This window comes from Lathyrus oleraceus, chromosome 7 (assembly GCF_024323335.1).
Source record: "Lathyrus oleraceus cultivar Zhongwan6 chromosome 7, CAAS_Psat_ZW6_1.0, whole genome shotgun sequence".
Lineage (NCBI taxonomy): Eukaryota > Viridiplantae > Streptophyta > Magnoliopsida > Fabales > Fabaceae > Lathyrus > Lathyrus oleraceus.
This window is the reverse complement of record NC_066585.1, coordinates 233966772-233989248: the sequence shown is the minus strand read 5'-3', so window position 1 is coordinate 233989248 and position 22477 is coordinate 233966772. Positions and strand designations below refer to the sequence as shown.

Here is a 22477-nt window from a genome sequence, read left to right as displayed (position 1 = left end):
ATAGTTATAATTATTGTACAGCCTACTCACACCAATGGTGATGCTTACTATCTAACCTATAGATAATCAAGTGTGCAAGAACAATCCTCTTGCAACACCAACCCTTGTGTCCAACAATCCTGGATCACAAGTCAAACAGAAATAAATCTTTTTGATGATTTGAATAAAGTGTAGCACTATCAATCTTCTCTTGATTGATCTTCTCCTTAGATAAATAATTCACTCAATGAATAATATATAAGTGTTCGACAATAAATGGAATGAGATGAAATCAGAATGTTCAAAAGGTTTCTTCTCAAAAATTTTGGTTATGAACACTTTTATGAAATATTGAAAATATGAAAGAGTGATTATCTTAAGTTTTTATGAAAGTTCTTGGAGGTGAATTTTCATTTAAAAATTCAAGAATTTATATTGACAAAACACCTTTTCAAAGAGGTATAATTTTCTTCATAAAAATTAATGAAAAGGTATAAGTTTTTGAAAAGCATTTTTCACTGAAACGAACAGTGTTAACCGGTTAACCAAATGGGTTAACCGGTTAACGCGTATAACGTTAACTAGTGAAGTTCAAAAACAGGGTCGTTAACCGGTTAACCCATATGGTTAACCGGTTAACACTGTTGAAATGCAGAAAAATACTTTAAGAAAAATGTGTCTTTCATTTCAACATGTTAACAAATGGTTCGGTTAAATATGGAAATGCAAAATATGACTGTTGAACACTTGTATACTAATTTAAGAGTGAATTAGATATACCTTAGAAGTGAATCAACAAACATGCAAAAGGTTGGCTTGAAAAAGAAGCTTGAACCAAATGTTGCTTATGCATATGTGGCTTGATCAAATTGATGCTTTGAATTCTCTTGAAGCTCTTCTCTTTTTGCATTGATACATGTTGTCTTCATCAAAATTCTTTTTGGATTGAAGCTTGCTTCTACACGTCTCTACTCATTCCACACGAACGGGTTCCTTCAATCTCAGTGCCAGCTGGTACGAATGAAGGCTTTGAATGAGAGAAAGAGAGATACAAAACTCCAACTCTTCAGTTGTGTTGTATTCCCATACAATGCTTCTGCACAAGAGCTCTATTTATAGAACCACTTGTGTGGGCTTCAAGCCAAAAATCCCACTTAAGTGTATTTTGGCCCATATCTCATAATATGCCAAAATCACTTAAGTATTTGGTACCTTACCATACTTCGTATTCTACTTAAGTACATCGTACCTTACGATATTCCTTAGTTACTCCATCTCTCATCAATCCGTCCTTTGTGTGTGACCCTGTAGGTTTTCGCGACGTTGGCAATTATATTAAATCACGCATTTAACATAATAAACAGTGAGCGGTATCTAGCAACACATCACTGCTACCCAAGACACGAAAATGTCATGTGATCTGACAAAACCTCCTGTGATAATAATCATGTGTATAATTACCCCTTTTCCCTTATGTCTATATTGAACACAAGGTATAGACCGTGTCATCCTTGTCCAGTTCAATATTGGGCCCATAGACATTTATCCTGTTATACAGGATGGGCAAATTCCATCTAGGTCACTCATGTCCCTCAGCATGCTTTGTGGAGTACCCATCAACTGTCTTTATGGTTATCCAGTTACGGACAACGTTGGATCAGCAATAAAGCACTCGACTCTACATCTAGGATCCATATTGGTTTCAGGTCAAAGAGTGGTATACACCATTATCACCATGAGAATAACTTATGACACTTTGCATAACTTTCTATATAGTATTCTCATAGCGGGTCAATCCGGTATAAATATTACTCTTAATATTCATACCTATGTTTAAGACTTGACAACTCTTTATCCATGATCCATGAGATGTGATCATCAGTCTACAAACATAATAGTCTTAATGCTTTAATATTATCCCACTTCATAATAAAGCTCGACTACGGATACTTTAAGAATAGTGTCCTTATGTTTAATGTGCTCTCATGATTAAGTCACACTTAATACATTAAACGGACTAGCTATTCTAGGGACTTTATTAATCAACCATAATAAAGAAAAAGCCTTTTATTAATTAATAAATAATTCGATACAAGTATCAAAAGTATTGGCCTCTAGGGCTTACACCAATAATCTCCCACTAGCACTAGAGCCAATCAGGCATACCCCTTATGCTCATTGATCTAGTATGGCCATCATGCTTCTGCTGCGCAAGAGGCTTTGTCAGTGGGTCAGCAATATTGTCAAGTGTAGGTACTTTACATATTTTCACATCTCCTCTATCTATTATCTCTCGAATGAGATGATAACGCCTAAGTATGTGTTTGGATCGTTGGTGAGATTTAGGCTCCTTAGCTTGTGCGATAGCACCATTGTTATCACAATAGAGACCAATGGGATCCACAATGCTAGGGACTATGCCAAGTTCACTAATGAACTTTTTGATCCAAACAGCTTCCTTTGCTGCACTTGAGGCAGCAATATACTCGGCCTCGGTTGTAGAATCAACAACTGTATCTTGCTTTGAACTTTTCCAGCTCACAACGCCACCGTTCAAGCAAAACACATAACCAGATTGCGATCTAAAGTCATCCTTATCTGTCTGGAAGCTAGCATCGGTGTCACCAATTACAACCAACTCTTCCTGACCTCCATATATCAAGAATGATTCCTTAGTCCTTCTCAAGTACATAAGGATATTCTTAACAGCTACCCAATGGGCATCACCAGGATCAGATTGGTACCTACTCGTTGCACTTAAAGCATACGAGACATCTGGTCGAGTACATAACATGGCATACATGATAGATCCTATTGCAGATGCATATGGAATCTTATTCATGTGTTCCCTTTCTTCCTTAGTTGAAAGGGATTGTGTTTTTTATAGACACAGGCCATGTTGCATAGGTATGAATCCTTTCTTGGAATCATGCATATTAAAGCGTCTCAGCACTTTGTTTATGTATGTACTCTGACTTAGGCCAAGCAGTTTTCGTGATCTATCTCTATAGATTCTGATTCCTAATATATAGGCTGCTTCACCTAGGTCCTTCATAGAAAAGCATTTCCCCAACCAAGACTTTACTTGTTGCAGGGTAGGGACATCGTTTCCAATGAGTAATATGTCATCTACATATAACAACAGGAACACGATCATGCTCCCACTAACCTTCTTATAGACACAAGGCTCATCTTCGTTCTTGATGAATCCATATTGTTTTACCGTTTCATCAAAACGAAGATTCCAGCTTCTGGAAGCTTGCTTCAATCCATAGATTGATCTTTGTAGCTTACATATCTTTTGGGCTTCTTCTGGTATGTCAAATCCTTCAGGCTGTGTCATGTACACATCCTCAAGAAGATTCCCATTAAGGAAAGCAGTTTTGACATCCATCTGCCATATTTCATAATCATGATATGCAGCGATAGCAAGTAAAATTCGAACAGATTTAAGCATTGCAACTGGTGAAAAGGTTTCATCATAGTCAACCCCATGAATTTGTTTATATCCTTTTGCAACCAGTCTTGCCTTATAGGTATGTACTTTACCATCCATATCAGTCTTCTTTTTGAAGACCCACTTGCATCCTATAGGTTTAACTCCTACAGGAGGCTCTACCAAGGTCCAAACTTGGTTTGTGTACATGGAATCCATTTCAGATTTCATGGCTTCTAGCCACTTCTCAGACTAGGGACCAGTTATGGCCTCTTGGTAGGTCACAGGCTCATCTTGATCCATGAGTAATACATCACCTTGATCTGTTATGAGATATCCATATCTCTCAGGTAGGTGACGTATCCTGCTTGATACGCTGGTCTTGTTCTACTTGAGCAGGTTGCTCTTCCACAACCACTTGTGTTTCCTGCTCTAATTCCTCCATAGGTGTATCGATACTTTGTGATTCTTGAATTTCTTCAAGCTCTACTTTCCTCCCACTGGTTCCTTTGGAAATAAAATCCTTTTCCAGGAAAACTCCAGTTCGAGCGACAAACACTTTGCCCTCAGAAGGATTGTAGAAGTAATACCCTCTTGTTTCTTTAGGATACCCCACAAATAAGCATTTGTCAGATTTGGGCTCAAGCTTAGTTGAAATTTGTCGTTTCACATAAACTTCGCAACCCCAAATCTTCATGTAAGACATATGTGGTTTCTCACCACTCCATATCTCATATGGTGTCTTCTCAACCTTTTTGGATGGAACACAGTTAAGTGTGTAAGCTGTTGTCAATAGTGCATGTCCCCAAAAGGAGTTTGGAAGATCGGCGTGACTCATCATGGATCGGACCATGTCTAACAGGGTTCGATTTCTTCTCTCAGATACACCATTCCATTGGGGTGTTCCAGGAGGAGTGAGTTGGGATAGGATCCCACACTCTTTCAGATGGTCATCAAACTCTAGGCTTAAATACTCACCACCTCGATCTGATCGAAGAGTTTTAATATTCTTACCTAGTTGGTTTTGTACTTCATTCTTGAATTCTTTGAACTTTTCAAAGGATTCTGATTTTTGTTTCATTAAATACACATAACCATATCTACTGAAATCATCAGTAAATATGATGAAGTATTGAAAACCTCCTCTGGCTGGTATGTTCAGTGGTCCACATACATCAGTATGTATGAGTGCCAAAAGATCATTAGCTCTTTCACCTTTTCCTGTGAATGGAGACTTTGTCATCTTTCCAATTAAACAAGATCTGCATGTCTCATATGATTCATAATCAATAGAGTCCAAGAGTCCATCTTTATGGAGTTTGGAAATACGTTTCTCATTTATGTGGCCTAATCGACAATGCCAAAGGTAAGTTGGATTTAACTCATTAGGTTTCATCCTTTTAGTATTAATGTTATAAATAGGCATTTCAAGATCAAGGACATATAGTCCATTGTTCATTTGTGCAGTAGCATAGAATATATCATTCAAATAAATTGAGCAACAATTGTTCTTTATTATGAATGAAAAACCGAACTTGTCCAAACAAGAAATGGAAATAATTCCTGCTAATTGCAGGTACATAATAACAGTTCTCTAACTAAATTATTAAACCACTAGGTAAAGTCAATTCATAAGTTCCTACGGCTAAGGCAGCAACCTTTGCTCCATTACCAACTCGTAGGTCGACTTCACCTTTTGCCAAATCTCTACTTCTTTTTAGTCCATGCACATTTGTACAAATGTGAGAATCGCATCCAGTATCTAATACCCATGATGCAGAAGTATATAAATTTATTTCAATAACAAAAATATCTGAAGTTGGAGTCTCTACTCCATTCTTCCTATCTTCTAGGTACTTTGGGCAGTTCCTTTTCCAGTGTGCGGTCTTACCGCAATGGAAGCAGGTGCCTTCTTTTTCTATGCTTCCACTAGGCTTCAAAGCAATAGTGGGTTTGGGTTTGGCAACTTCCTTGCCTTTCCCTTTATCATGTTTGAGGACAATCCTCAGGTTTCGGTACCAATCAAGAAAATTTGTCCCAGACAATTTTTCCTTGTCAAGGATTGATCGCAAGATGTTGTTAGAGGTGTTTGTTGTCATGGTAATCTACACAAGGATTAATGAAAATATAAGTATCATTGACATATTTAATTAGGCCTTTAATTAAATATGCTCCCACTATTTTACTCAAAACAAATGACCCTCTTCATTTGATTCGGAAAATCCCGTTGGAAGATTTTCTAGTGGGTCGAGATCCATATTTCACTTCGTTCTAAGTCCGCGTAGGCGGATTACACAAAACTAGGTTATTTAGGTAGGAACTCCTTCCAATTGTATCTCATACAACTCTCGAAAATTTCAGTTGGGTGAATAACTCCTTATTCCAATCCATCATATGGATCATTCCCAACTCTTGCTTCTAAACATATATATAATCTTATTATAATTTGTTTAGTTAAGTTTGACCCATTGTTTTAACAGTTGGATATTACAATAATCCCATCGCACCTTACTAATATAGAACATGCACCTCGCGTAGGCGAAACCTACATTATTCGATACTAGTCTTGATGAGTGTTAAAACTTGGAAAGCATAAACTTAATATTTAATTTGAGGGAATTGCAATTTTTCTGATCTCACCGGCTTGTTTATCATATAAATCGCCTCTCACATGCATCAACATACATACAAACAAAATGAAACAGTTATGACCCCTAGCGCAGTTGTTCTCCTAAGCCAATGAGAGAACCTAAGCTAACCTAACAACGATTTAAGCTTCTCCAAGCAAGATCTTCAAGGTTGTCCTCCTTTGGCACTGACTTCTTTGCTTTCTTCATATCATCACATTACATAAAGAAACTCGTTTTACATACGAGGGAGTGAGATGAGAAAAGAAGTTACATTTGGGAGATTAAGAGAGAGGCACGACACGCAGGTCGTATTTTAAAACCCAAAGCAAAGGAAAACTAAGGCCATAACCGATCACCACAAGACAATAATAAACACTTTATTATTATTATTATTAATTCATTTAATTAATTAAAATCAAATTAAATCTCGACGACCGATCACACTACGCAAAGCCGAAATTTTAATGAACAATTCATTTAAAATCGACGTCGTTTTTCGCATCAACACTTGATACTTTTAAAGCACTGAGTTAGCCGAACGGGAGAATTTTGCCTTGCGTTAACCGGTTAACCATATGCGTTAACAGGTTAACACTGTTTGAAATCTGTTCAAAAAATTATTTTCTGCCTTGCGTTAACCGGTTAACCAAATGTGTTAACCGGTTAACACTGTTTGAAAATCTCTTGGAAAACTGTTTTCCGTCTTGCGTTAACCGGTTAACCAAAAACGTTAACCGGTTAACACTGTTTGAAAAACTCAAAATTTTATTTCGCATTGCGTTAACCGGTTAACCATACGCATTAACCGGTTAACACTGTTCCAAAAAGTGTTTAGAAAGCACAACTCTTGTGCAGTCACAACCCCAATCGCATAACTCTCTGACAACACAACTCTTGTGCCGTCACTAACCCTGATGCACCAATTTTAGACCGTCAAACACATCTCGGTTGTTGATTCAGTATGATTGATCAACACGTCATTGCTTCACCATACTAATGTCGGATCAAGAAGCAAATGACCATTGATCGCTCAAAGGAAAACAATCATTGAGTGTTTGAATGAACGAAACAAGAACACTATATCATATATAATGTATTTTGCATCAAGATTACATATATCATATATATGACTTGATCGATCTCAATTTAATCTTTGATTCATTTTGTCTTTAATCATATTATTACAGAACAAAAACAGTTATCAGATTCATGGTTTCGTAAGTGGCTCTGATACCACTGAAGGAGAATTACCATCCAAGGCGCAGCGGAATTTAAAAATTTCTCCATTTAGTGATCCTTACGAATGGGCATGATCAGTGATAGAATCGTTACCTCTTGTGGCGATTCAAACCTTTGGTGCAGATCTCTTGTAACGATCAAAACCTTGGATACAAATCCACGGGGCGATCACGAACGTTGAACGATGACAACGTCTCTACTCAGTCCACACGAACAGATTCCTTCAATCTTAGTGCCAGCTGGTACGAATGAAGGCTTTGAATGAGAGAAAGAGAGATACGAAATTCCAACTCTTCAGTTGTGTTGTATTCCCATACAATGCTTCTGCACAAGAGCTCTATTTATAGAACCACTTGTGTGGGCTTCAAGCCAAAAAGCCCACTTAAGTGTATTTTGGCCCATATCTCATAATATGCCAAAATCACTTAAGTATTTGGTACCTTACCATACTTCGTATTCTACTTAAGTACATCGTACCTTACGATATTCCTTAGTTACTCTATCTCTCATCAATCCGTCCTTTGTGTGTGACCCTGTAGGTTTTCGCGACGTTGGCAATTATATTAAATCACGCATTTAACATAATAAACAGTGAGCGGTATCTAGCAACACATCACTGCTACCCAAGACACGAAAATGTCATGTGATCTGACAAAACCTCATGTGATAATAATTATGTGTATAATTACCCCTTTGCCCTTATGTCTATATTGAACACAAGGTATAGACCGTGTCATCCTTGTCCAGTTCAATATTGGGCCCATAGACATTTATCCTGTTACGCAGGATGGGCAAATTCCATCTAGGTCACTCATGTCCCTCAACATACTTTGTGGAGTACCCATCAACTATCTTTATGGTTATCCAGTTACGGACAACGTTGGATCAGCAATAAAGCACTCGACTCTACATCTAGGATCCATAGTGGTTTCAGGTCGAAGAGTGGTATACACCATTATCACCATGAGAATAACTTATGACACTTTGCATAACTTTCTATATAGTATTCTCATAGCGGATCAATCTGGTATAAATATTACTCTTAATATTCATACCTATGTTTAAGACTTGATAACTCTTTATCCATGATCCATGAGATGTGATCATCAGTCTACAAACATAATAGTCTTAATGCTTTAATGTTATCCCACTTCACAATAAAGCTCGACTACGGATACTTTAAGAATAGTGTCCTTATGTTTAATGTGCTCTCATGATTAAGTCACACTTAATACATTAAACGGACTAGCTATTCTAGGGACTTTATTAATCAACCATAATAAAGAAAAAGCCTTTTATTAATTAATAAATAATTCGATACAAGTACCAAAAGTATTGGCCTCTAGGGCTTACACCAACACCCTCATCATCACTTTCTGTAATTCTAACCTCCAATATCTCACTTACACCTCAACCGATATTACCACTTTCCCTTTTATCCCAACTCACTCAACTAGAAAACCCTCCCTCACAAACTCCTTTCGACCAGCATTCCGCACTCACTCTGACGTCCCTATTGTAGAATCAGACATTGATTCTGATACTGAGTTAGAGGTTGAGCTCATAACCCTCCTATACAAAAACCCTCAACCATACTCTGACCTAACACCCTCTCAAACCAACATTTACCATACACCTCTGAATGAATTGTTTACTCAGTTTGAAGGTGAGGTTGTTGTCAGACTTAATGCTCTCACTGAGGCTTGCACTTCTAACGCAAATCTTTCTGAAGTTTGTTCTATGACCAACAACTTCAGAAGTTAGATAGAAGTCAACTCTAAAGAGTTGGAGATTACTTGCCTGAAGGAAGCTAAAATGAACTTCCATGCCAACCTCTTCTTCATAAGGTTCCTCCAGAAGTGACTCCACCTCCTTCACCGGTTCAGACTACTATGATTGCTTCTGAGACTACTCTTGAAGTTGGAAACGATCCTGGGGTCAAGAAGAATATGGTTTCTGAGGAATTCATTTTTAAGACTTTGGAGCATCTAACAGTTGAGAATTCTAAAGTTAAAGAGAGACTCAAGTATCAGAATGAGAAGACATCAAAGATTGAATGGTTGCTTGAAGAGATCTTATCAAGACTACCACCCCTCCTTAAACCCTAGTTTTTAAAACTTTGTGTTGTCTTTGTTATCTTTTTTTATTTTTGGATATCTTTTTGCACAAGACGAATGAAAACTCGAATGTAGGGAAGAAAATCAGGAATTTTTCTAAAGAGGATAAGTGTTTTGTGATGTAATTTATGAATTCGAAATAACTTATTTATAGGCCACATTTGTGTTGTTTCACAAGGTTACGAGCCTTGATGAAACAACATCTTTTCATCAACATTTTTACCAATAGTTGTGGTGTTTTGTCTATGTCAATGTTTTCCAATAGTTGCATGTTTTCATTTGTTTTCATTCAGCAACACTTCACGAAGTGTTGCATATTTTCGAATTCAAAAATCAAACTCAAGCAACGATCAAAACAAGAGCAACAATCATTTACCATATGTCGATCGAAATGACACAACTCTACGCCCTCAATTCGCCACTAATGACACCGGCAAAGGGGTGTATAGAGAAAACAAGTGGCATAATATTTGAGAGCATCATACTTGTCCATGTGACACTTTATCCTCTTTTGTTCTTTTGTTGAGTTAATGAACATGACTCTTTATAAAAACTTTTAATATGAGTGTCACTTCTTATGTGTGAGACTATTTCCCAATAAATAATATTTATTGACATTTACTCACTTCCACTTTCTTATCATTTTAGAACACACCCATGAACATTTATTGTTCATAAATTCTACAATATTTAATGACATCACAATGTTAATTTAGATCAATACTTTTGTTACAATTTTTTTTGCAATCATGTTTTTTTTTAAATTTGAAGGTTATGGTGCAAATTAGCAATGTCGCATCATCAAATATAATTGAGGATTTTTTATGAGAAAAGGGATGATGCACTGAACAGTGTAAATTTATTTTACACTGTCAACCAATGACGACCATGCATCTCGTCAAGTCAAACTGAAAATTTTAAAATAGTTATATGACATGGCAAAATAATATATTCCTATTAAATGACAGTGTGAAGAAAATTTACACTATCAGTGCATCACCATTAAACTCTTTTTTTATTACACCGTGTTTTTCAAACATTAGAAAAATTCAAAATACTCTTTTCGAAAGGTATTTTTCAAACAAATATCGAACTTTTTAAGTGTGGCCAAATGAATTTCAAAGAATAATGGGTGTGTTTAGTGGTTATCTTTCGGACTGACATACTCCTTTAATTTTTAATTCGTTGGATCAATAGAAGAAGAATATAATAGGTGTTTTTGAATTTTCAAAGTGTATAATAAACAACGCTGTACATTTCCCATCATTAATAAATATATCACATCATAAAAAAAATTAAACCCTAAACTGAATTATAGGGAGAAAAAAAAGTTGTTGAATAGGAGACTAAAATCATAGATTTAAAAATATGAAGACAAATCATGTTTTAATTAAAATAAAATGATTTTAGCTTTGTTTAGATTGACAAAACCAAATAGAATAAAAAATTTATTGTTTGAATGAATTAAAATCAGATGAAAGGAAGAAAGAGAGTGATACCTATTTCATTTGGTTCAATCACTTCCCACCATTTTCTACCCTCGGATTTAAGCGGATTGAGAAAATGACTTTAATCCGTCTTAAGATTTCTAAACATAGTGGAATTCTTAGTTCAATCCTTTCCATTCTACTTTTTTTGGTTCCATAAGATATCCAATCAGTCTCAAAGTGTTTTTAACTTTTCAACATACTTTGCAGAGCGGGCATATATAACCACACTAAAGAAAATTGACCATAATAATGCAATAAACCTCATTCAAACATTCGCATGTACTATTTACAAGTAATAATAATACAATGATTTTATTCAAAATATGGTTCTTTGAATGTACAAAGCAATCATAACAGGCAACCATCTAGCTTCCACGATAAATTACATACAGAAGATACAGAAAAACTTATCCTTACTTCAAATGATTAAAATCAAAAGAATGCTACACATTACAAAACACATAGCCCCCCCTGGTTATGAGGGAGAGCAAGGGAAAAGGCAAATAATGAGGAAAGTGCATATACGATTCCCTTTTAACTCAGCTAATGGTGGAACCCGCATGCGAGTCACGGTTTATCATACACAAATTTTGTTCTGGGGTCTGCAATGACACCCTTCCCCCCATTCACTTCCAAGTCATGCCTGCGTGAATAGAAAGTATACAACAAATTAGTAAGCTCACCTACTAGAGGTGATACCCAATATGCTAGCACTTTTTCCACTCCAAATATTTTTAGAAACCATAAACTGAAAGCAAAACATTGTACAAAATAGCATTAGAAAAAATGTTGATGGTGAAAACAAAGACTCAACTGAAACACAAAATCAGGGATGGTCAACTGTTCACGGGGTACATATCTAAAGAGCTGCAGAAGTCGATCAACATATACCACTTTCTTCCAAACCTGAAAATTGATTTTTAATAATGTATAATATAATATAGATGAATATGAGATTCTTAAATACATTTAGATTTCACTATATACCTCATTGTCAACAACCATTTGAAGTGCAAGCACTGCTGCTTTTAGTCCAAAACTTGGATGAAGCACGTATATTGCCTACACGTATCAGATTGAGAATACAAAACTAAGAGTGTAAGAGTTTAATGCATTATTATGGCAACCAAGATAGTGCATATTTGTACCAGTCCATTTTAAAAAAAAACTACATACATGCAGATTGCGCTGATGCTTACGACCAAGTATTTGTTGCAATCTTTTCATCCAACCCAGGTCTGGCTGCCTAAAACCAAAAAAGGATGAGAACCGTAAAAATTTACTGCCGACAAACAAGCATCATGGGATTTGCACACAAACCATGAGCAACTAATAAATGCAGTTATTATACACAGTTCACAAAGCAACTTGCACTTCAAAATGTGATTTTCTTCCAGCTCCCCATTTACCTTTTTCTTTCATTCAAGCACGCTTCATTCCATTTGCACAACTTCAATTCATTTTAACACTATTTATCCAAAAAAGGTATCCTTGCTTATATTTACTGCAGCCTTGTAAATGCAAACAAGAATATATGCCCTCGGAAAAAAATGCATTTAATAGCTAAGCCGTCTTCAACAAAGTAGATTAAAGTCACATTGAATCAAACCAAAGGGTTGCTCAGATTTAATTATGGGCTTTGTATTAAGTCTTTTTGACGAATTAGCTTTGTATCAAGTCTTGGTAACTACATAAAGTTAAGTGGCTTCATGATACCATGCCATCCAATACCCATGACCTAAGCCAATGGTCAGGCAGACGTTTCTACTTTCTATGAACTATGCAAAGTACTACAATTACAGTGTAAGTTAGAAACCAACACACTATTGTAGATGTCTACAGCATAACTGATATTTCATGTCTTGACTAATGAATTTCTTGTTCCCTTCTCTAATTATATAAACGCAGAAGAGATTACGAAAACTTAGGCTACCAGACCATTTTAATTCATTTGGCATAGTGATCACACCATTCACACAAAATAACTAGCTGGCGTTAACAATAAGCCATCTTCCCTTACGCATTCAAATGTTTTCCAATGAAAACAATCCTTGGCATATTGCAAAATGCAAACATATTATATATTTTATGAAAAAACGGACCAGTCAGTACATCTAAGAAATCAAATATTTGTACTTACACTTGCAGAGATGCGGCAGAGTGGAAGTAGACAATAGTATAAGGTTTTTGTATTAAAGCCTCGAACTCCTAGAGTTCAACACGAACAAAACAAAGCTCAGAAATTACAAACATAAGTACATAAGATGTACAGCTTAAGTGTATAACTGAATTACCTTTACCACATATAACACAAATCTTTCCAGATCAAGACACCTAAGCAAAAAGTGAGCCCCCACAACAACCATGACAGGACGACCCTCACTGTCTACCCCTCCACGGTAGCTGGAAAACACAAGTATTTCAGTCATTAAATGCAAGTATGAATAGAAGAAATCACATGTGGCATGCCCCTAACCTTGAAATGGGGCAACCTCTCCTCCCCCTGAACATTTTTTCACTAGGGAGAAAAAGCAAAGATCAATCTGAACACATGCATGAAGCATTCACATTGATTGGCTAAGGAAAGCAAAAATAAGTAAAGTTTTAAATAGCTCAAAACTTCATCATGCGTTTAATGATGATTGACATTCGATAAGACTATTTTTTAATAAACCATATATCTCAAAAGCTTAAGCTGTTGAGTGAAAATACATAATGGATTTGTTACTTTTGTATTTGAAGCAACCCACATGCAAGAGCCCATTGGGGTGTCAAGCATGGACAATGCATTGGCTAACTCCACCTTGAGATGAAATTTAAATTTTATTTATAAGAACAAAAACAGAACTGTTATAAACATGAAACTGGTTTATTAGAACTCAGTAATGCAAACCAGATGGTGAAATAAATGGATACTCACACAATTTTCATTTCTGCAATTTCAGAAAGATTTAAAGAGTTTGCTTTGGAAAGGTATCTAGAGTGTAGAGAATATTCTTCGGCAGCAGACAATGGAGGCCCCTCAAGGTCACCATATCCAAGTAATTTAGCACAATTAAAGCCTCTTTGTGCTTCAGCAGTTTTCTCCCACTGCTCCAGACGCCTTTGATCAGGGTCTTTAATCAAGGACATAAAGGCGGGATCTAAAAATGAATCTAAATTTGATGATTTCCTACATCACAAAGATCAGGAAAATTCTATCAGAAGTGATATTAAAAATGTGTGATTTCTGTTTAGTCAAATACAGCCAAAACATTACAGCACATACAACTAAACTGCAAGCAAGTGAATCTAAATATACTCAGATGCATTCTTCAGAGGCTTGTAAACTTGTAATAGAACATGTTAAATATATAATCTGGTCAACCAACATCTATATATGCTTGGATTAATTATGCATCTTGACTCTCCTGACTCCTAGTCCTAGTATTTATTTTCACAATGAAACATGCTGACAAATCAACAAAAAAATTTAAATTTTTTAAAAAATTACTGACTTTTGAGCCAGGCCAACATCACTGACAGGAAGATCAACTGCAACATCAGATGGTCTTGAAACACTCTTTTTAGGCAAAGGCTTTATTCTGATTTTACGCTCATCTATGATGGTCTCACCATTTTCATCCCCAACATCTGCAGGAAGTTTCGACAATGCAACTTGCTCCTCATGTTTATCCCGAGGAAAGTAAAGTGGAAGCAGCCTAGATGAAACAAGATGAAAGGTAAAATAAATAACACACATTTTGGTTTTAAGGAAACTGCAGATAGAAAGGAAAAGAAAACTGCAGATGCCAAAATAGAAAGGAAGAGAAAATGCTGAAAATACCTTTTATATATTTCAGTATCAGTTGTGCTAGTAGTGCAAAATACAACAGCCGTTAAGTTATTTTTCTGCTTTTCAAGGAACCGTCGCACAGTTCCTGAATAAAAGACATTAAAAGGAAAGGAAAATATAAGAAAATTTAGCCTAAGAGTAACAATGCCATCCATCAACCATCTGGAAGTAATTTTCCGCTCAACGGGAATCAAATATAAACGACAAGCATTCCACATGTGACAGAGACATGATAAACTAACTTTAAGTCTTCAGAATTTGTACATTATGGTAGAATGACTTATGGAATGAAAAAAAAAAATAGAAATATGATACACCCATGCATTTTGTTTTCTTAGTCCGGCTGCCCCTGTCATCCATCCCCATGATCGTTAATCTAAACACCATTGGGTAACGTAGAAATTCAATTAACGCAAATTGTGAGGAATTAACTGACAATTTATCATTTTATTTCACATTATCTCCTTCCTTTCAAATATTTTTTTCTTTATTATCAAGTCAACAACTCATTTTTCTGATTTTTGGCATTAATGCCTAGTAATTTATGTGTAGTTGGAACTTAATGGAAGAGTGATAATGATCTCTGTAATTTCAATTTCATGAGTTTGGCGTAGTTAACATAACTAATGTATCAGGCCAAAATATGACAAGAAACAAACTGAAAAAGTAAAATCATGCCAAAAAGAAAATCTCACTTATAGCTACATGAGCAGCAGGCTCTCGGGGATAGTTCTTTGCCTCCGTGTAAATACATCCCATTGCAATGCTACATCAACATATGACTAAGATAAGTAAGTTGTGCATCTTTAAAAACAACATTAGATTCCCAAAAAGAATAAATGTTGCAAGAAAATAAATATAACAATTTGGGGTGACTGGGAACCTTCGAAGTCCACTGTCGACTAGAAGCTCCAGGCAAGAACGGTAGCAATGACTTAAAGCATTCTCGGCAGCAGTATGGTACTTTACAGCATATTTGGGGCCAACGGTGTGGATAATTCTCCTAAGGGAAATTTATTAACGTAAAGATCATGGTATAGTTCAGTGACAAAAGATACAAATGTGGAATGCAACAACATAATTTATGCAGCATCATGACATATTAAACATCTCAAGTCCAAACCCAGGAAAAGAAAAAGCATGCAGTTTAACATTTACAAGTAATATATAAGTTCCATGCCCAACAACCACCATTCTACAAAGAAAGTATGGGAGAGCTCCTTTCAATCAATGCAACAACACATATTTAAATATATTCAGTATGCCTATTCCACAAACAAGAGAAAAAACTGTAAACCGTGATTAATTGTAGAACTGATCTACTAATAAAAAAGAGACTATTGCTTCTTCAACTTGAAAAAGTAAATGAAAGGAAGCCAACAATCAAACCTAGCAGGAAGGTCATATGCATTGGTAACTTTAGCCATCCCTGTTCGACATCCACCCTGTTGACAATAAAGATGACATTAGTTCATATTCTCGAGCATCATATCAAGAAAGTTTCTTCCCTAACACGTTACTGAAATATGACAATTTAACTGAAGCTGTTTTTTTGCAAGTTTTTGACATGGTGAACCACAAATAATAACAAAAACTGATAATAGAAAATAATAAATTTATATCTTATGTCCCAAGCTCACATATTATCCACCTCCAACATGGAGCACATAATGCAGTTTTACTGAATAATTAACTATACCAGAGTCGCACATTCTTCTGCAAGACCAGATCCAGCTGCAGCATGCAATCCAGGGCTGCTGTGTGCTTCATCCATATTCTGCAACCATAAAAAATGAAATCCAGATAGGAAATAAGATATTACTATCCCCGTTTTATCTCATATTCATGCAGTCAAAATATAACATGCACGATATAAATTTCAAATAATAAAAATAAAAATAGGTCCCATGAAAAACGAATTTTGCAATATAGCTTGATTTGCGGTTGCAAGTAGCCACAGTAATACATCAGCAAGGATAAGAGGAAAAACTGTCACTAGTCAAATTAGTTATTTAAGAATAAAGACTGTGCTTTTTTTGCTTGATATTTGGATCAAATGGCTCAATGTTGTTTGATTGAATCAGAAAAACATAATCGTTGACCTATGACGTTGTTACTTTTTAAAATGCCGAAAACATATTTGCATTTCAACAGACTTTTAAATTACATAAAAAGTACCCCTCTAAAAAATAATAACAACAACTAGAGGGTTTTCCTAATAGTTAGGGTCAGGTACATAGGCCAAACAGTGCCATTAAGTTCTATGATGTGTTAACTCCTCAACAAGACATTTACGATGTCATACATTTATAATGCTTCACTAAGCTACCATTTGATTTGCCTGAAAAATGAAGGACTGGAAAGTGCAAAAATAATGGCCCTATATTTGATTTAAAAACAGGTAATGAGACAACATCAACCAGATCATGACTATCAAAGAAGTTATTAAGAAAGATCTCGAAATTAATGATTTAGTTGCTTCAGATGACTGCGGGATGCTTTTGCATAGGTGTTCTTGAGGAGGGTCCAGAGATCATGTGAGGTCTCTGTCTGAGATACTAAGGAGGCCACCTCGTTGGAGAGCGTAGTGAGAAGAGCACCATAGATGAGGCGGTCCTGTCGGCGCCATGTCTGATAGGCAGGATTTGGGGTTGTCACTGGAGGCGTGTCTGTGGTGGTGATCGATTTCGTCGGCGCGGGAAAAGATCCATCCGGATATTTGAGGAGATCATAGCCATCAAGGAGAGCTTCAACTTGGAGTTTCCAATTAAGATAATTGGTAGGGAGAAGCTTGGTGACACTGATAAGAGTGATACTAGCAAAGGGTTTGGATGGCTCATAGGGGTTGGAGAAGAAGGAGCTGCTTTCACTGGCCATGGGAGGCAAGGGTGGGAGCTAGGGTGAGGAACGACGTCCTGAATTAGAGGGAGGACGTTGGATCATTTCCGGCTGATACCATATAGAGATATGATACTTGTTTGTGGAATTGATAATTTGTTATTAGTTTCTGTCAGTATAAATATACAAGCTGTTAGACCTAATTTAGGAGAGAATCAAGCTAACAAATCTCCTACTAATTCTCCTCTAATCCAGTTCTAAACTTTTACCTAAAGAATAGGAATTAAACTAATTAATATTGTTGATAGATAGAACATTATGGCGAAAGTTGATCCATGTAGCCGATCCCATTTAGTGGGATAAGGCTTACTTGTTGTTTTTGTATAGTTTCTCATCGAAAATTGGGGAACAACTTTCATCTTGCGGATGTGAAGAACAATTCAAACACCAAAACTAGCTTCTTTCTTCTACCTCCGAACTCCCTCCATCCACCATAGTAACAATGAGAGCATTGTCACTCATATTCCCTTCATCCCCTGTGGCCAATGCACTCCCTAGACTATAGATTGGCACAAAATTCTTTCTGCTCTAAAGCTTTCTAGACGATTTCTATTTGCATCATATTTTATCTCTTCTCGATCTTCTGTTAAGCATATTGCTTCCATTGTTGACCTGCCTGGTATAATATTGAACTTAATCTCTCTTTAATTACATTTTGTCATAGTTCCATAACTATGGCTTTTGAACTTAATCCATCTATAGTTAGCACAATCGATAATATCTCCCTTGTTCTTACAATAGACTGAAGTGTTTTCCTCTTTTCATCTTGAATTTGCTTCAACCTGAGTTTCTCATTAAACAATTTTTCTATATCCAAGTTCATAAGTTATACCTTTCTACCCTCAAAACATTGTTAAATATCAAAAGAAAAAAAAAACTGTAGGCTCAGAAGAAAAAATCCAAAGCATCTCCATAGAAAACAGGTTGCTTATTAAAGGTCCCCCTATAATGTATAAAAGGCCTGGGGTTGGAGAACGTTTTCAGTTTTTCTGTTTCATGACAACACAAACACTTCAATAATAAATTAACCACATCGGTTTCCTTTGTGGTCCAACATGTTCCCTAGGAGTCTTTATCATCTCATAAAAGAATGAAGAAAGGATAACATAAGGCATGAAACATTAAGTCAATCAAGTGTCCATAACACTGCAATAATGGCTAATAAGATGGATATTTGGACCATAATTTTCAGCCAGCAAGGAATTTTGTAATTTTATCATAAAATTGTCATGTACTTGGTTATCTCGAGAGAAGAAACAAATAAGCAAAGGAACATAGAGTTACATCACAAGGTCCCGTGAATCATGACAAGATAGAAAACAAGATGACAATAATAACTACAGTTTTGTTGTTACCAAACCTACAACTACAGTTTACAGCAGATAGTGCTCAACTCAACAATACTACATTAATGTTTAAACAAGAAAGGAAGACCTAGAAAAACTATTAAGAAATTCTCATGTACTTGGTTATCTCGAGAGAAGAAACAAATAAGCAAAGGAACATAGAGTTACATCACAAGGTCCCGTGAATCATGACAAGATAGAAAACAAGATGACAATAATAACTACAGTTTTGTTGTTACCAAACCTACAACTACAGTTTACAGCAGATAGTGCTCAACTCAACAATACTACATTAATGTTTAAACAAGAAAGGAAGACCTAGAAAAACTATTAAGAAATTCTCATGTACTTGGTTATCTCGAGAGAAGAAACAAATAAGCAAAGGAACATAGAGTTACATCACAAGGTCCCGTGAATCATGACAAGATAGAAAACAAGATGACAATAATAACTACAGTTTTGTTGTTACCAAACCTACAACTACAGTTTACAGCAGATAGTGCTCAACTCAACAATACTACATTAATGTTTAAACAAGAAAGGAAGACCTAGAAAAACTATTAAGAAATTCTCATGTACTTGGTTATCTCGAGAGAAGAAACAAATAAGCAAAGGAACATAGAGTTACATCACAAGGTCCCGTGAATCATGACAAGATAGAAAACAAGATGACAATAATAACTACAGTTTTGTTGTTACCAAACCTACAACTACAGTTTACAGCAGATAGTGCTCAACTCAACAATACTACATTAATGTTTAAACAAGAAAGGAAGACCTAGAAAAACTATTAAGAAATTCTCATGTACTTGGTTATCTCGAGAGAAGAAACAAATAAGCAAAGGAACATAGAGTTACATCACAAGGTCCCGTGAATCATGACAAGATAGAAAACAAGATGACAATAATAACTACAGTTTTGTTGTTACCAAACCTACAACTACAGTTTACAGCAGATAGTGCTCAACTCAACAATACTACATTAATGTTTAAACAAGAAAGGAAGACCTAGAAAAACTATTAAGAAATTCTCATGTACTTGGTTATCTCGAGAGAAGAAACAAATAAGCAAAGGAACATAGAGTTACATCACAAGGTCCCGTGAATCATGACAAGATAGAAAACAAGATGACAATAATAACTACAGTTTTGTTGTTACCAAACCTACAACTACAGTTTACAGCAGATAGTGCTCAACTCAACAATACTACATTAATGTTTAAACAAGAAAGGAAGACCTAGAAAAACTATTAAGAAATTCTCATGTACTTGGTTATCTCGAGAGAAGAAACAAATAAGCAAAGGAACATAGAGTTACATCACAAGGTCCCGTGAATCATGACAAGATAGAAAACAAGATGACAATAATAACTACAGTTTTGTTGTTACCAAACCTACAACTACAGTTTACAGCAGATAGTGCTCAACTCAACAATACTACATTAATGTTTAAACAAGAAAGGAAGACCTAGAAAAACTATTAAGAAATTCTCATGTACTTGGTTATCTCGAGAGAAGAAACAAATAAGCAAAGGAACATAGAGTTACATCACAAGGTCCCGTGAATCATGACAAGATAGAAAACAAGATGACAATAATAACTACAGTTTTGTTGTTACCAAACCTACAACTACAGTTTACAGCAGATAGTGCTCAACTCAACAATACTACATTAATGTTTAAACAAGAAAGGAAGACCTAGAAAAACTATTAAGAAAAATCTCAAAATTAACTAAATGGATAGACACACTGTATTGAATAGAACATTATGGCGGAATTTGATCCAGGTAGCCAACCCCACTTAGTGGGAGAAGGCTTGGTTATTGTTGTTAAGAAGGGAGCAAAAACAATTAGATAAATAAGATCAATTAGTTAGAGCATTTAGTTAATCAGAGAGGAAATCTATTAGAGTAGAATTCTAAATCATTCAATCAAAATTTAAACAATAAACGAAGGAAAACTTAAACAATAAACTTGGAAAAAAAAGCAAGACAGTGCCGACCTCATTGGTCGAGTTTACAACAGCATCCACCTCAAGATTCCAGGGATTCCCTCTCCACAAATAAATCCTCGAATTAATTTCATGATCAACCGGAAATCTCGATACAGACGAACTACCATCTGCTCCCGAGGTTGATGCTAAAGGATCAGGAAAGTAAGAATTCAAAAACGGAGCCTCTCCATTTTCATAGCCTAACGACTGATCGGTATCATTCCACCGCGGAACTTGATCTAAAGTCACGACAGAGTCGCTGCTGTCGGTAGGTAATCCACCGCGAGGTGTAGCTGAAACAGCCACAGGCCTTTGCATTCCAGGTGCTTCAATAAACAGCACCACGCCACTTGTTCAAGCTTCTACAATCAATATGCAACATAAAATCAATAGCCTAGCATGAAATTCTCATGAGATAAGCTACAAGATTCTAGGTTAAAATTTGAAAACTATTGGCACAAAAATTCAATTCAAAAAAATAATTAAAAGACACTTAATCACGAAACTAGTTAGATTCAGAAACGAATTAAGAGAAAACCTGAAATTGATTGGATTGTGAGGTGAAGAACAAGTAGAATAGAAGAACGAAGGTTGAAGAATATTGACTGAGAATAATGAAAAATGCGATAATTGAGATTGGTAATGATGATGGATTGGTTGATGAAACGGTGAGCTTGCAATTGAATATTGAGTATTTTATTTTTTTATTTATTATTGTAAACTCTATTTTTTTATTAGTATTATTAATAATATTGATAAAAAAGGAAGGTCGATTAGATAACGACAAAGGAAAATGAAAATTATGGTTTGTCTTCTAGCGCTGCTTAGGGTTCGATAATCGAGATCCAGTGAATATGCGGTGAGGCACCCTTGAATTGAATTTGAAGAAAATAATTGAATCTAAGTTGAACAATTGGAATTGAAATTCAAATTTAGAAGAAATACAAATTATAGTCTTGTTTTAGTGTGAGGGAGTTAACGAGTAAATTTCATTTTTTTTTTATATAAATAAAGTTTTTCTATGTCTATTCTTGTAATAATCTATGGGAATGAAAAATATATGATTGATTAATCAAATGAGACATAGAAATATCTCTTAACATCATCCAATATATTTAAATCAATTGAAATATATAAAAAAATCAAATAAAACATAAGACAATATGTAACAACGAAAAAACACAAGTTGATTCAACCTACTATGATATACTCATATTCATGTTGCCAACAATTTTAACATTTCTAAAATGTCACCAAAATTTTCTTTTTTTATTCTTCATTTATGCTACAAATCAACTATTATTATAACTCTGCTTATATTAATCAAAAAGTAAAATAGTAAAAATTAAAAAAAAATTAAAGATAGCAGAAAATATAAAGAAATTTTTAGTTTTTTTAAAATAAAAAATAAAATATTTTAAAAAATAAAATAATATTTAAAATTAACATATTTTTAATACTTAGAATACTATAGTAATAAAAGTTATATTTGAATAATTTATTTAACTCCTATA

The 22477-nt window shown here is 35.2% G+C and overlaps 1 protein-coding gene across 2 annotated transcripts; it reads right to left on the bottom strand.

The window, feature by feature from the left end:
* Positions 1–11152: 11152 nt before the first annotated feature.
* LOC127101081 (uncharacterized) lies at positions 11153–21670 on the bottom strand. Of its 2 annotated transcripts, none has more exons than XM_051038409.1 (15): positions 21502–21670; positions 20973–21325; positions 16426–16503; positions 16116–16171; positions 15610–15729; positions 15422–15492; positions 14718–14811; positions 14389–14592; positions 13812–14063; positions 13186–13294; positions 13032–13099; positions 12068–12137; positions 11879–11953; positions 11706–11797; positions 11153–11534 (listed from the first exon to the last, which is right to left on the bottom strand). In XM_051038409.1, exons 2-15 carry the CDS (start codon positions 21279–21281, stop codon positions 11459–11461), a joined length of 1674 nt encoding a protein of 557 aa, XP_050894366.1. In that variant the 5' UTR covers positions 21282–21325; positions 21502–21670; the 3' UTR covers positions 11153–11458. The 2 variants fall into 2 exon arrangements, with proteins under 2 accessions (XP_050894366.1, XP_050894367.1); XM_051038410.1 differs by having other exon boundaries at positions 20973–21322; positions 21502–21667.
* Between the last annotated feature and the right edge of the window lie 807 nt (positions 21671–22477).

What these genes read in the sequence shown, in the direction of transcription:
- LOC127101081 (XM_051038409.1), bottom strand. Translation starts at nt 21,281, where the DNA reads ATGCAAAGGCCTGTGGCTGTTTCAGCTACACCTCGCGGTGGATTACCT. An exon ending in TGCTGCTCATGTAGCTATAA is followed by an intron (nt 14,812 to 15,421) that starts GTGAGATTTTCT and finishes TCTTTTATTCAG; the next exon opens with GAACTGTGCGACGGTTCCTT. An exon ending in TCTGCCGCATCTCTGCAAGT is followed by an intron (nt 12,138 to 13,031) that starts GTAAGTACAAAT and finishes TTTTGGTTTTAG; the next exon opens with GCAGCCAGACCTGGGTTGGA.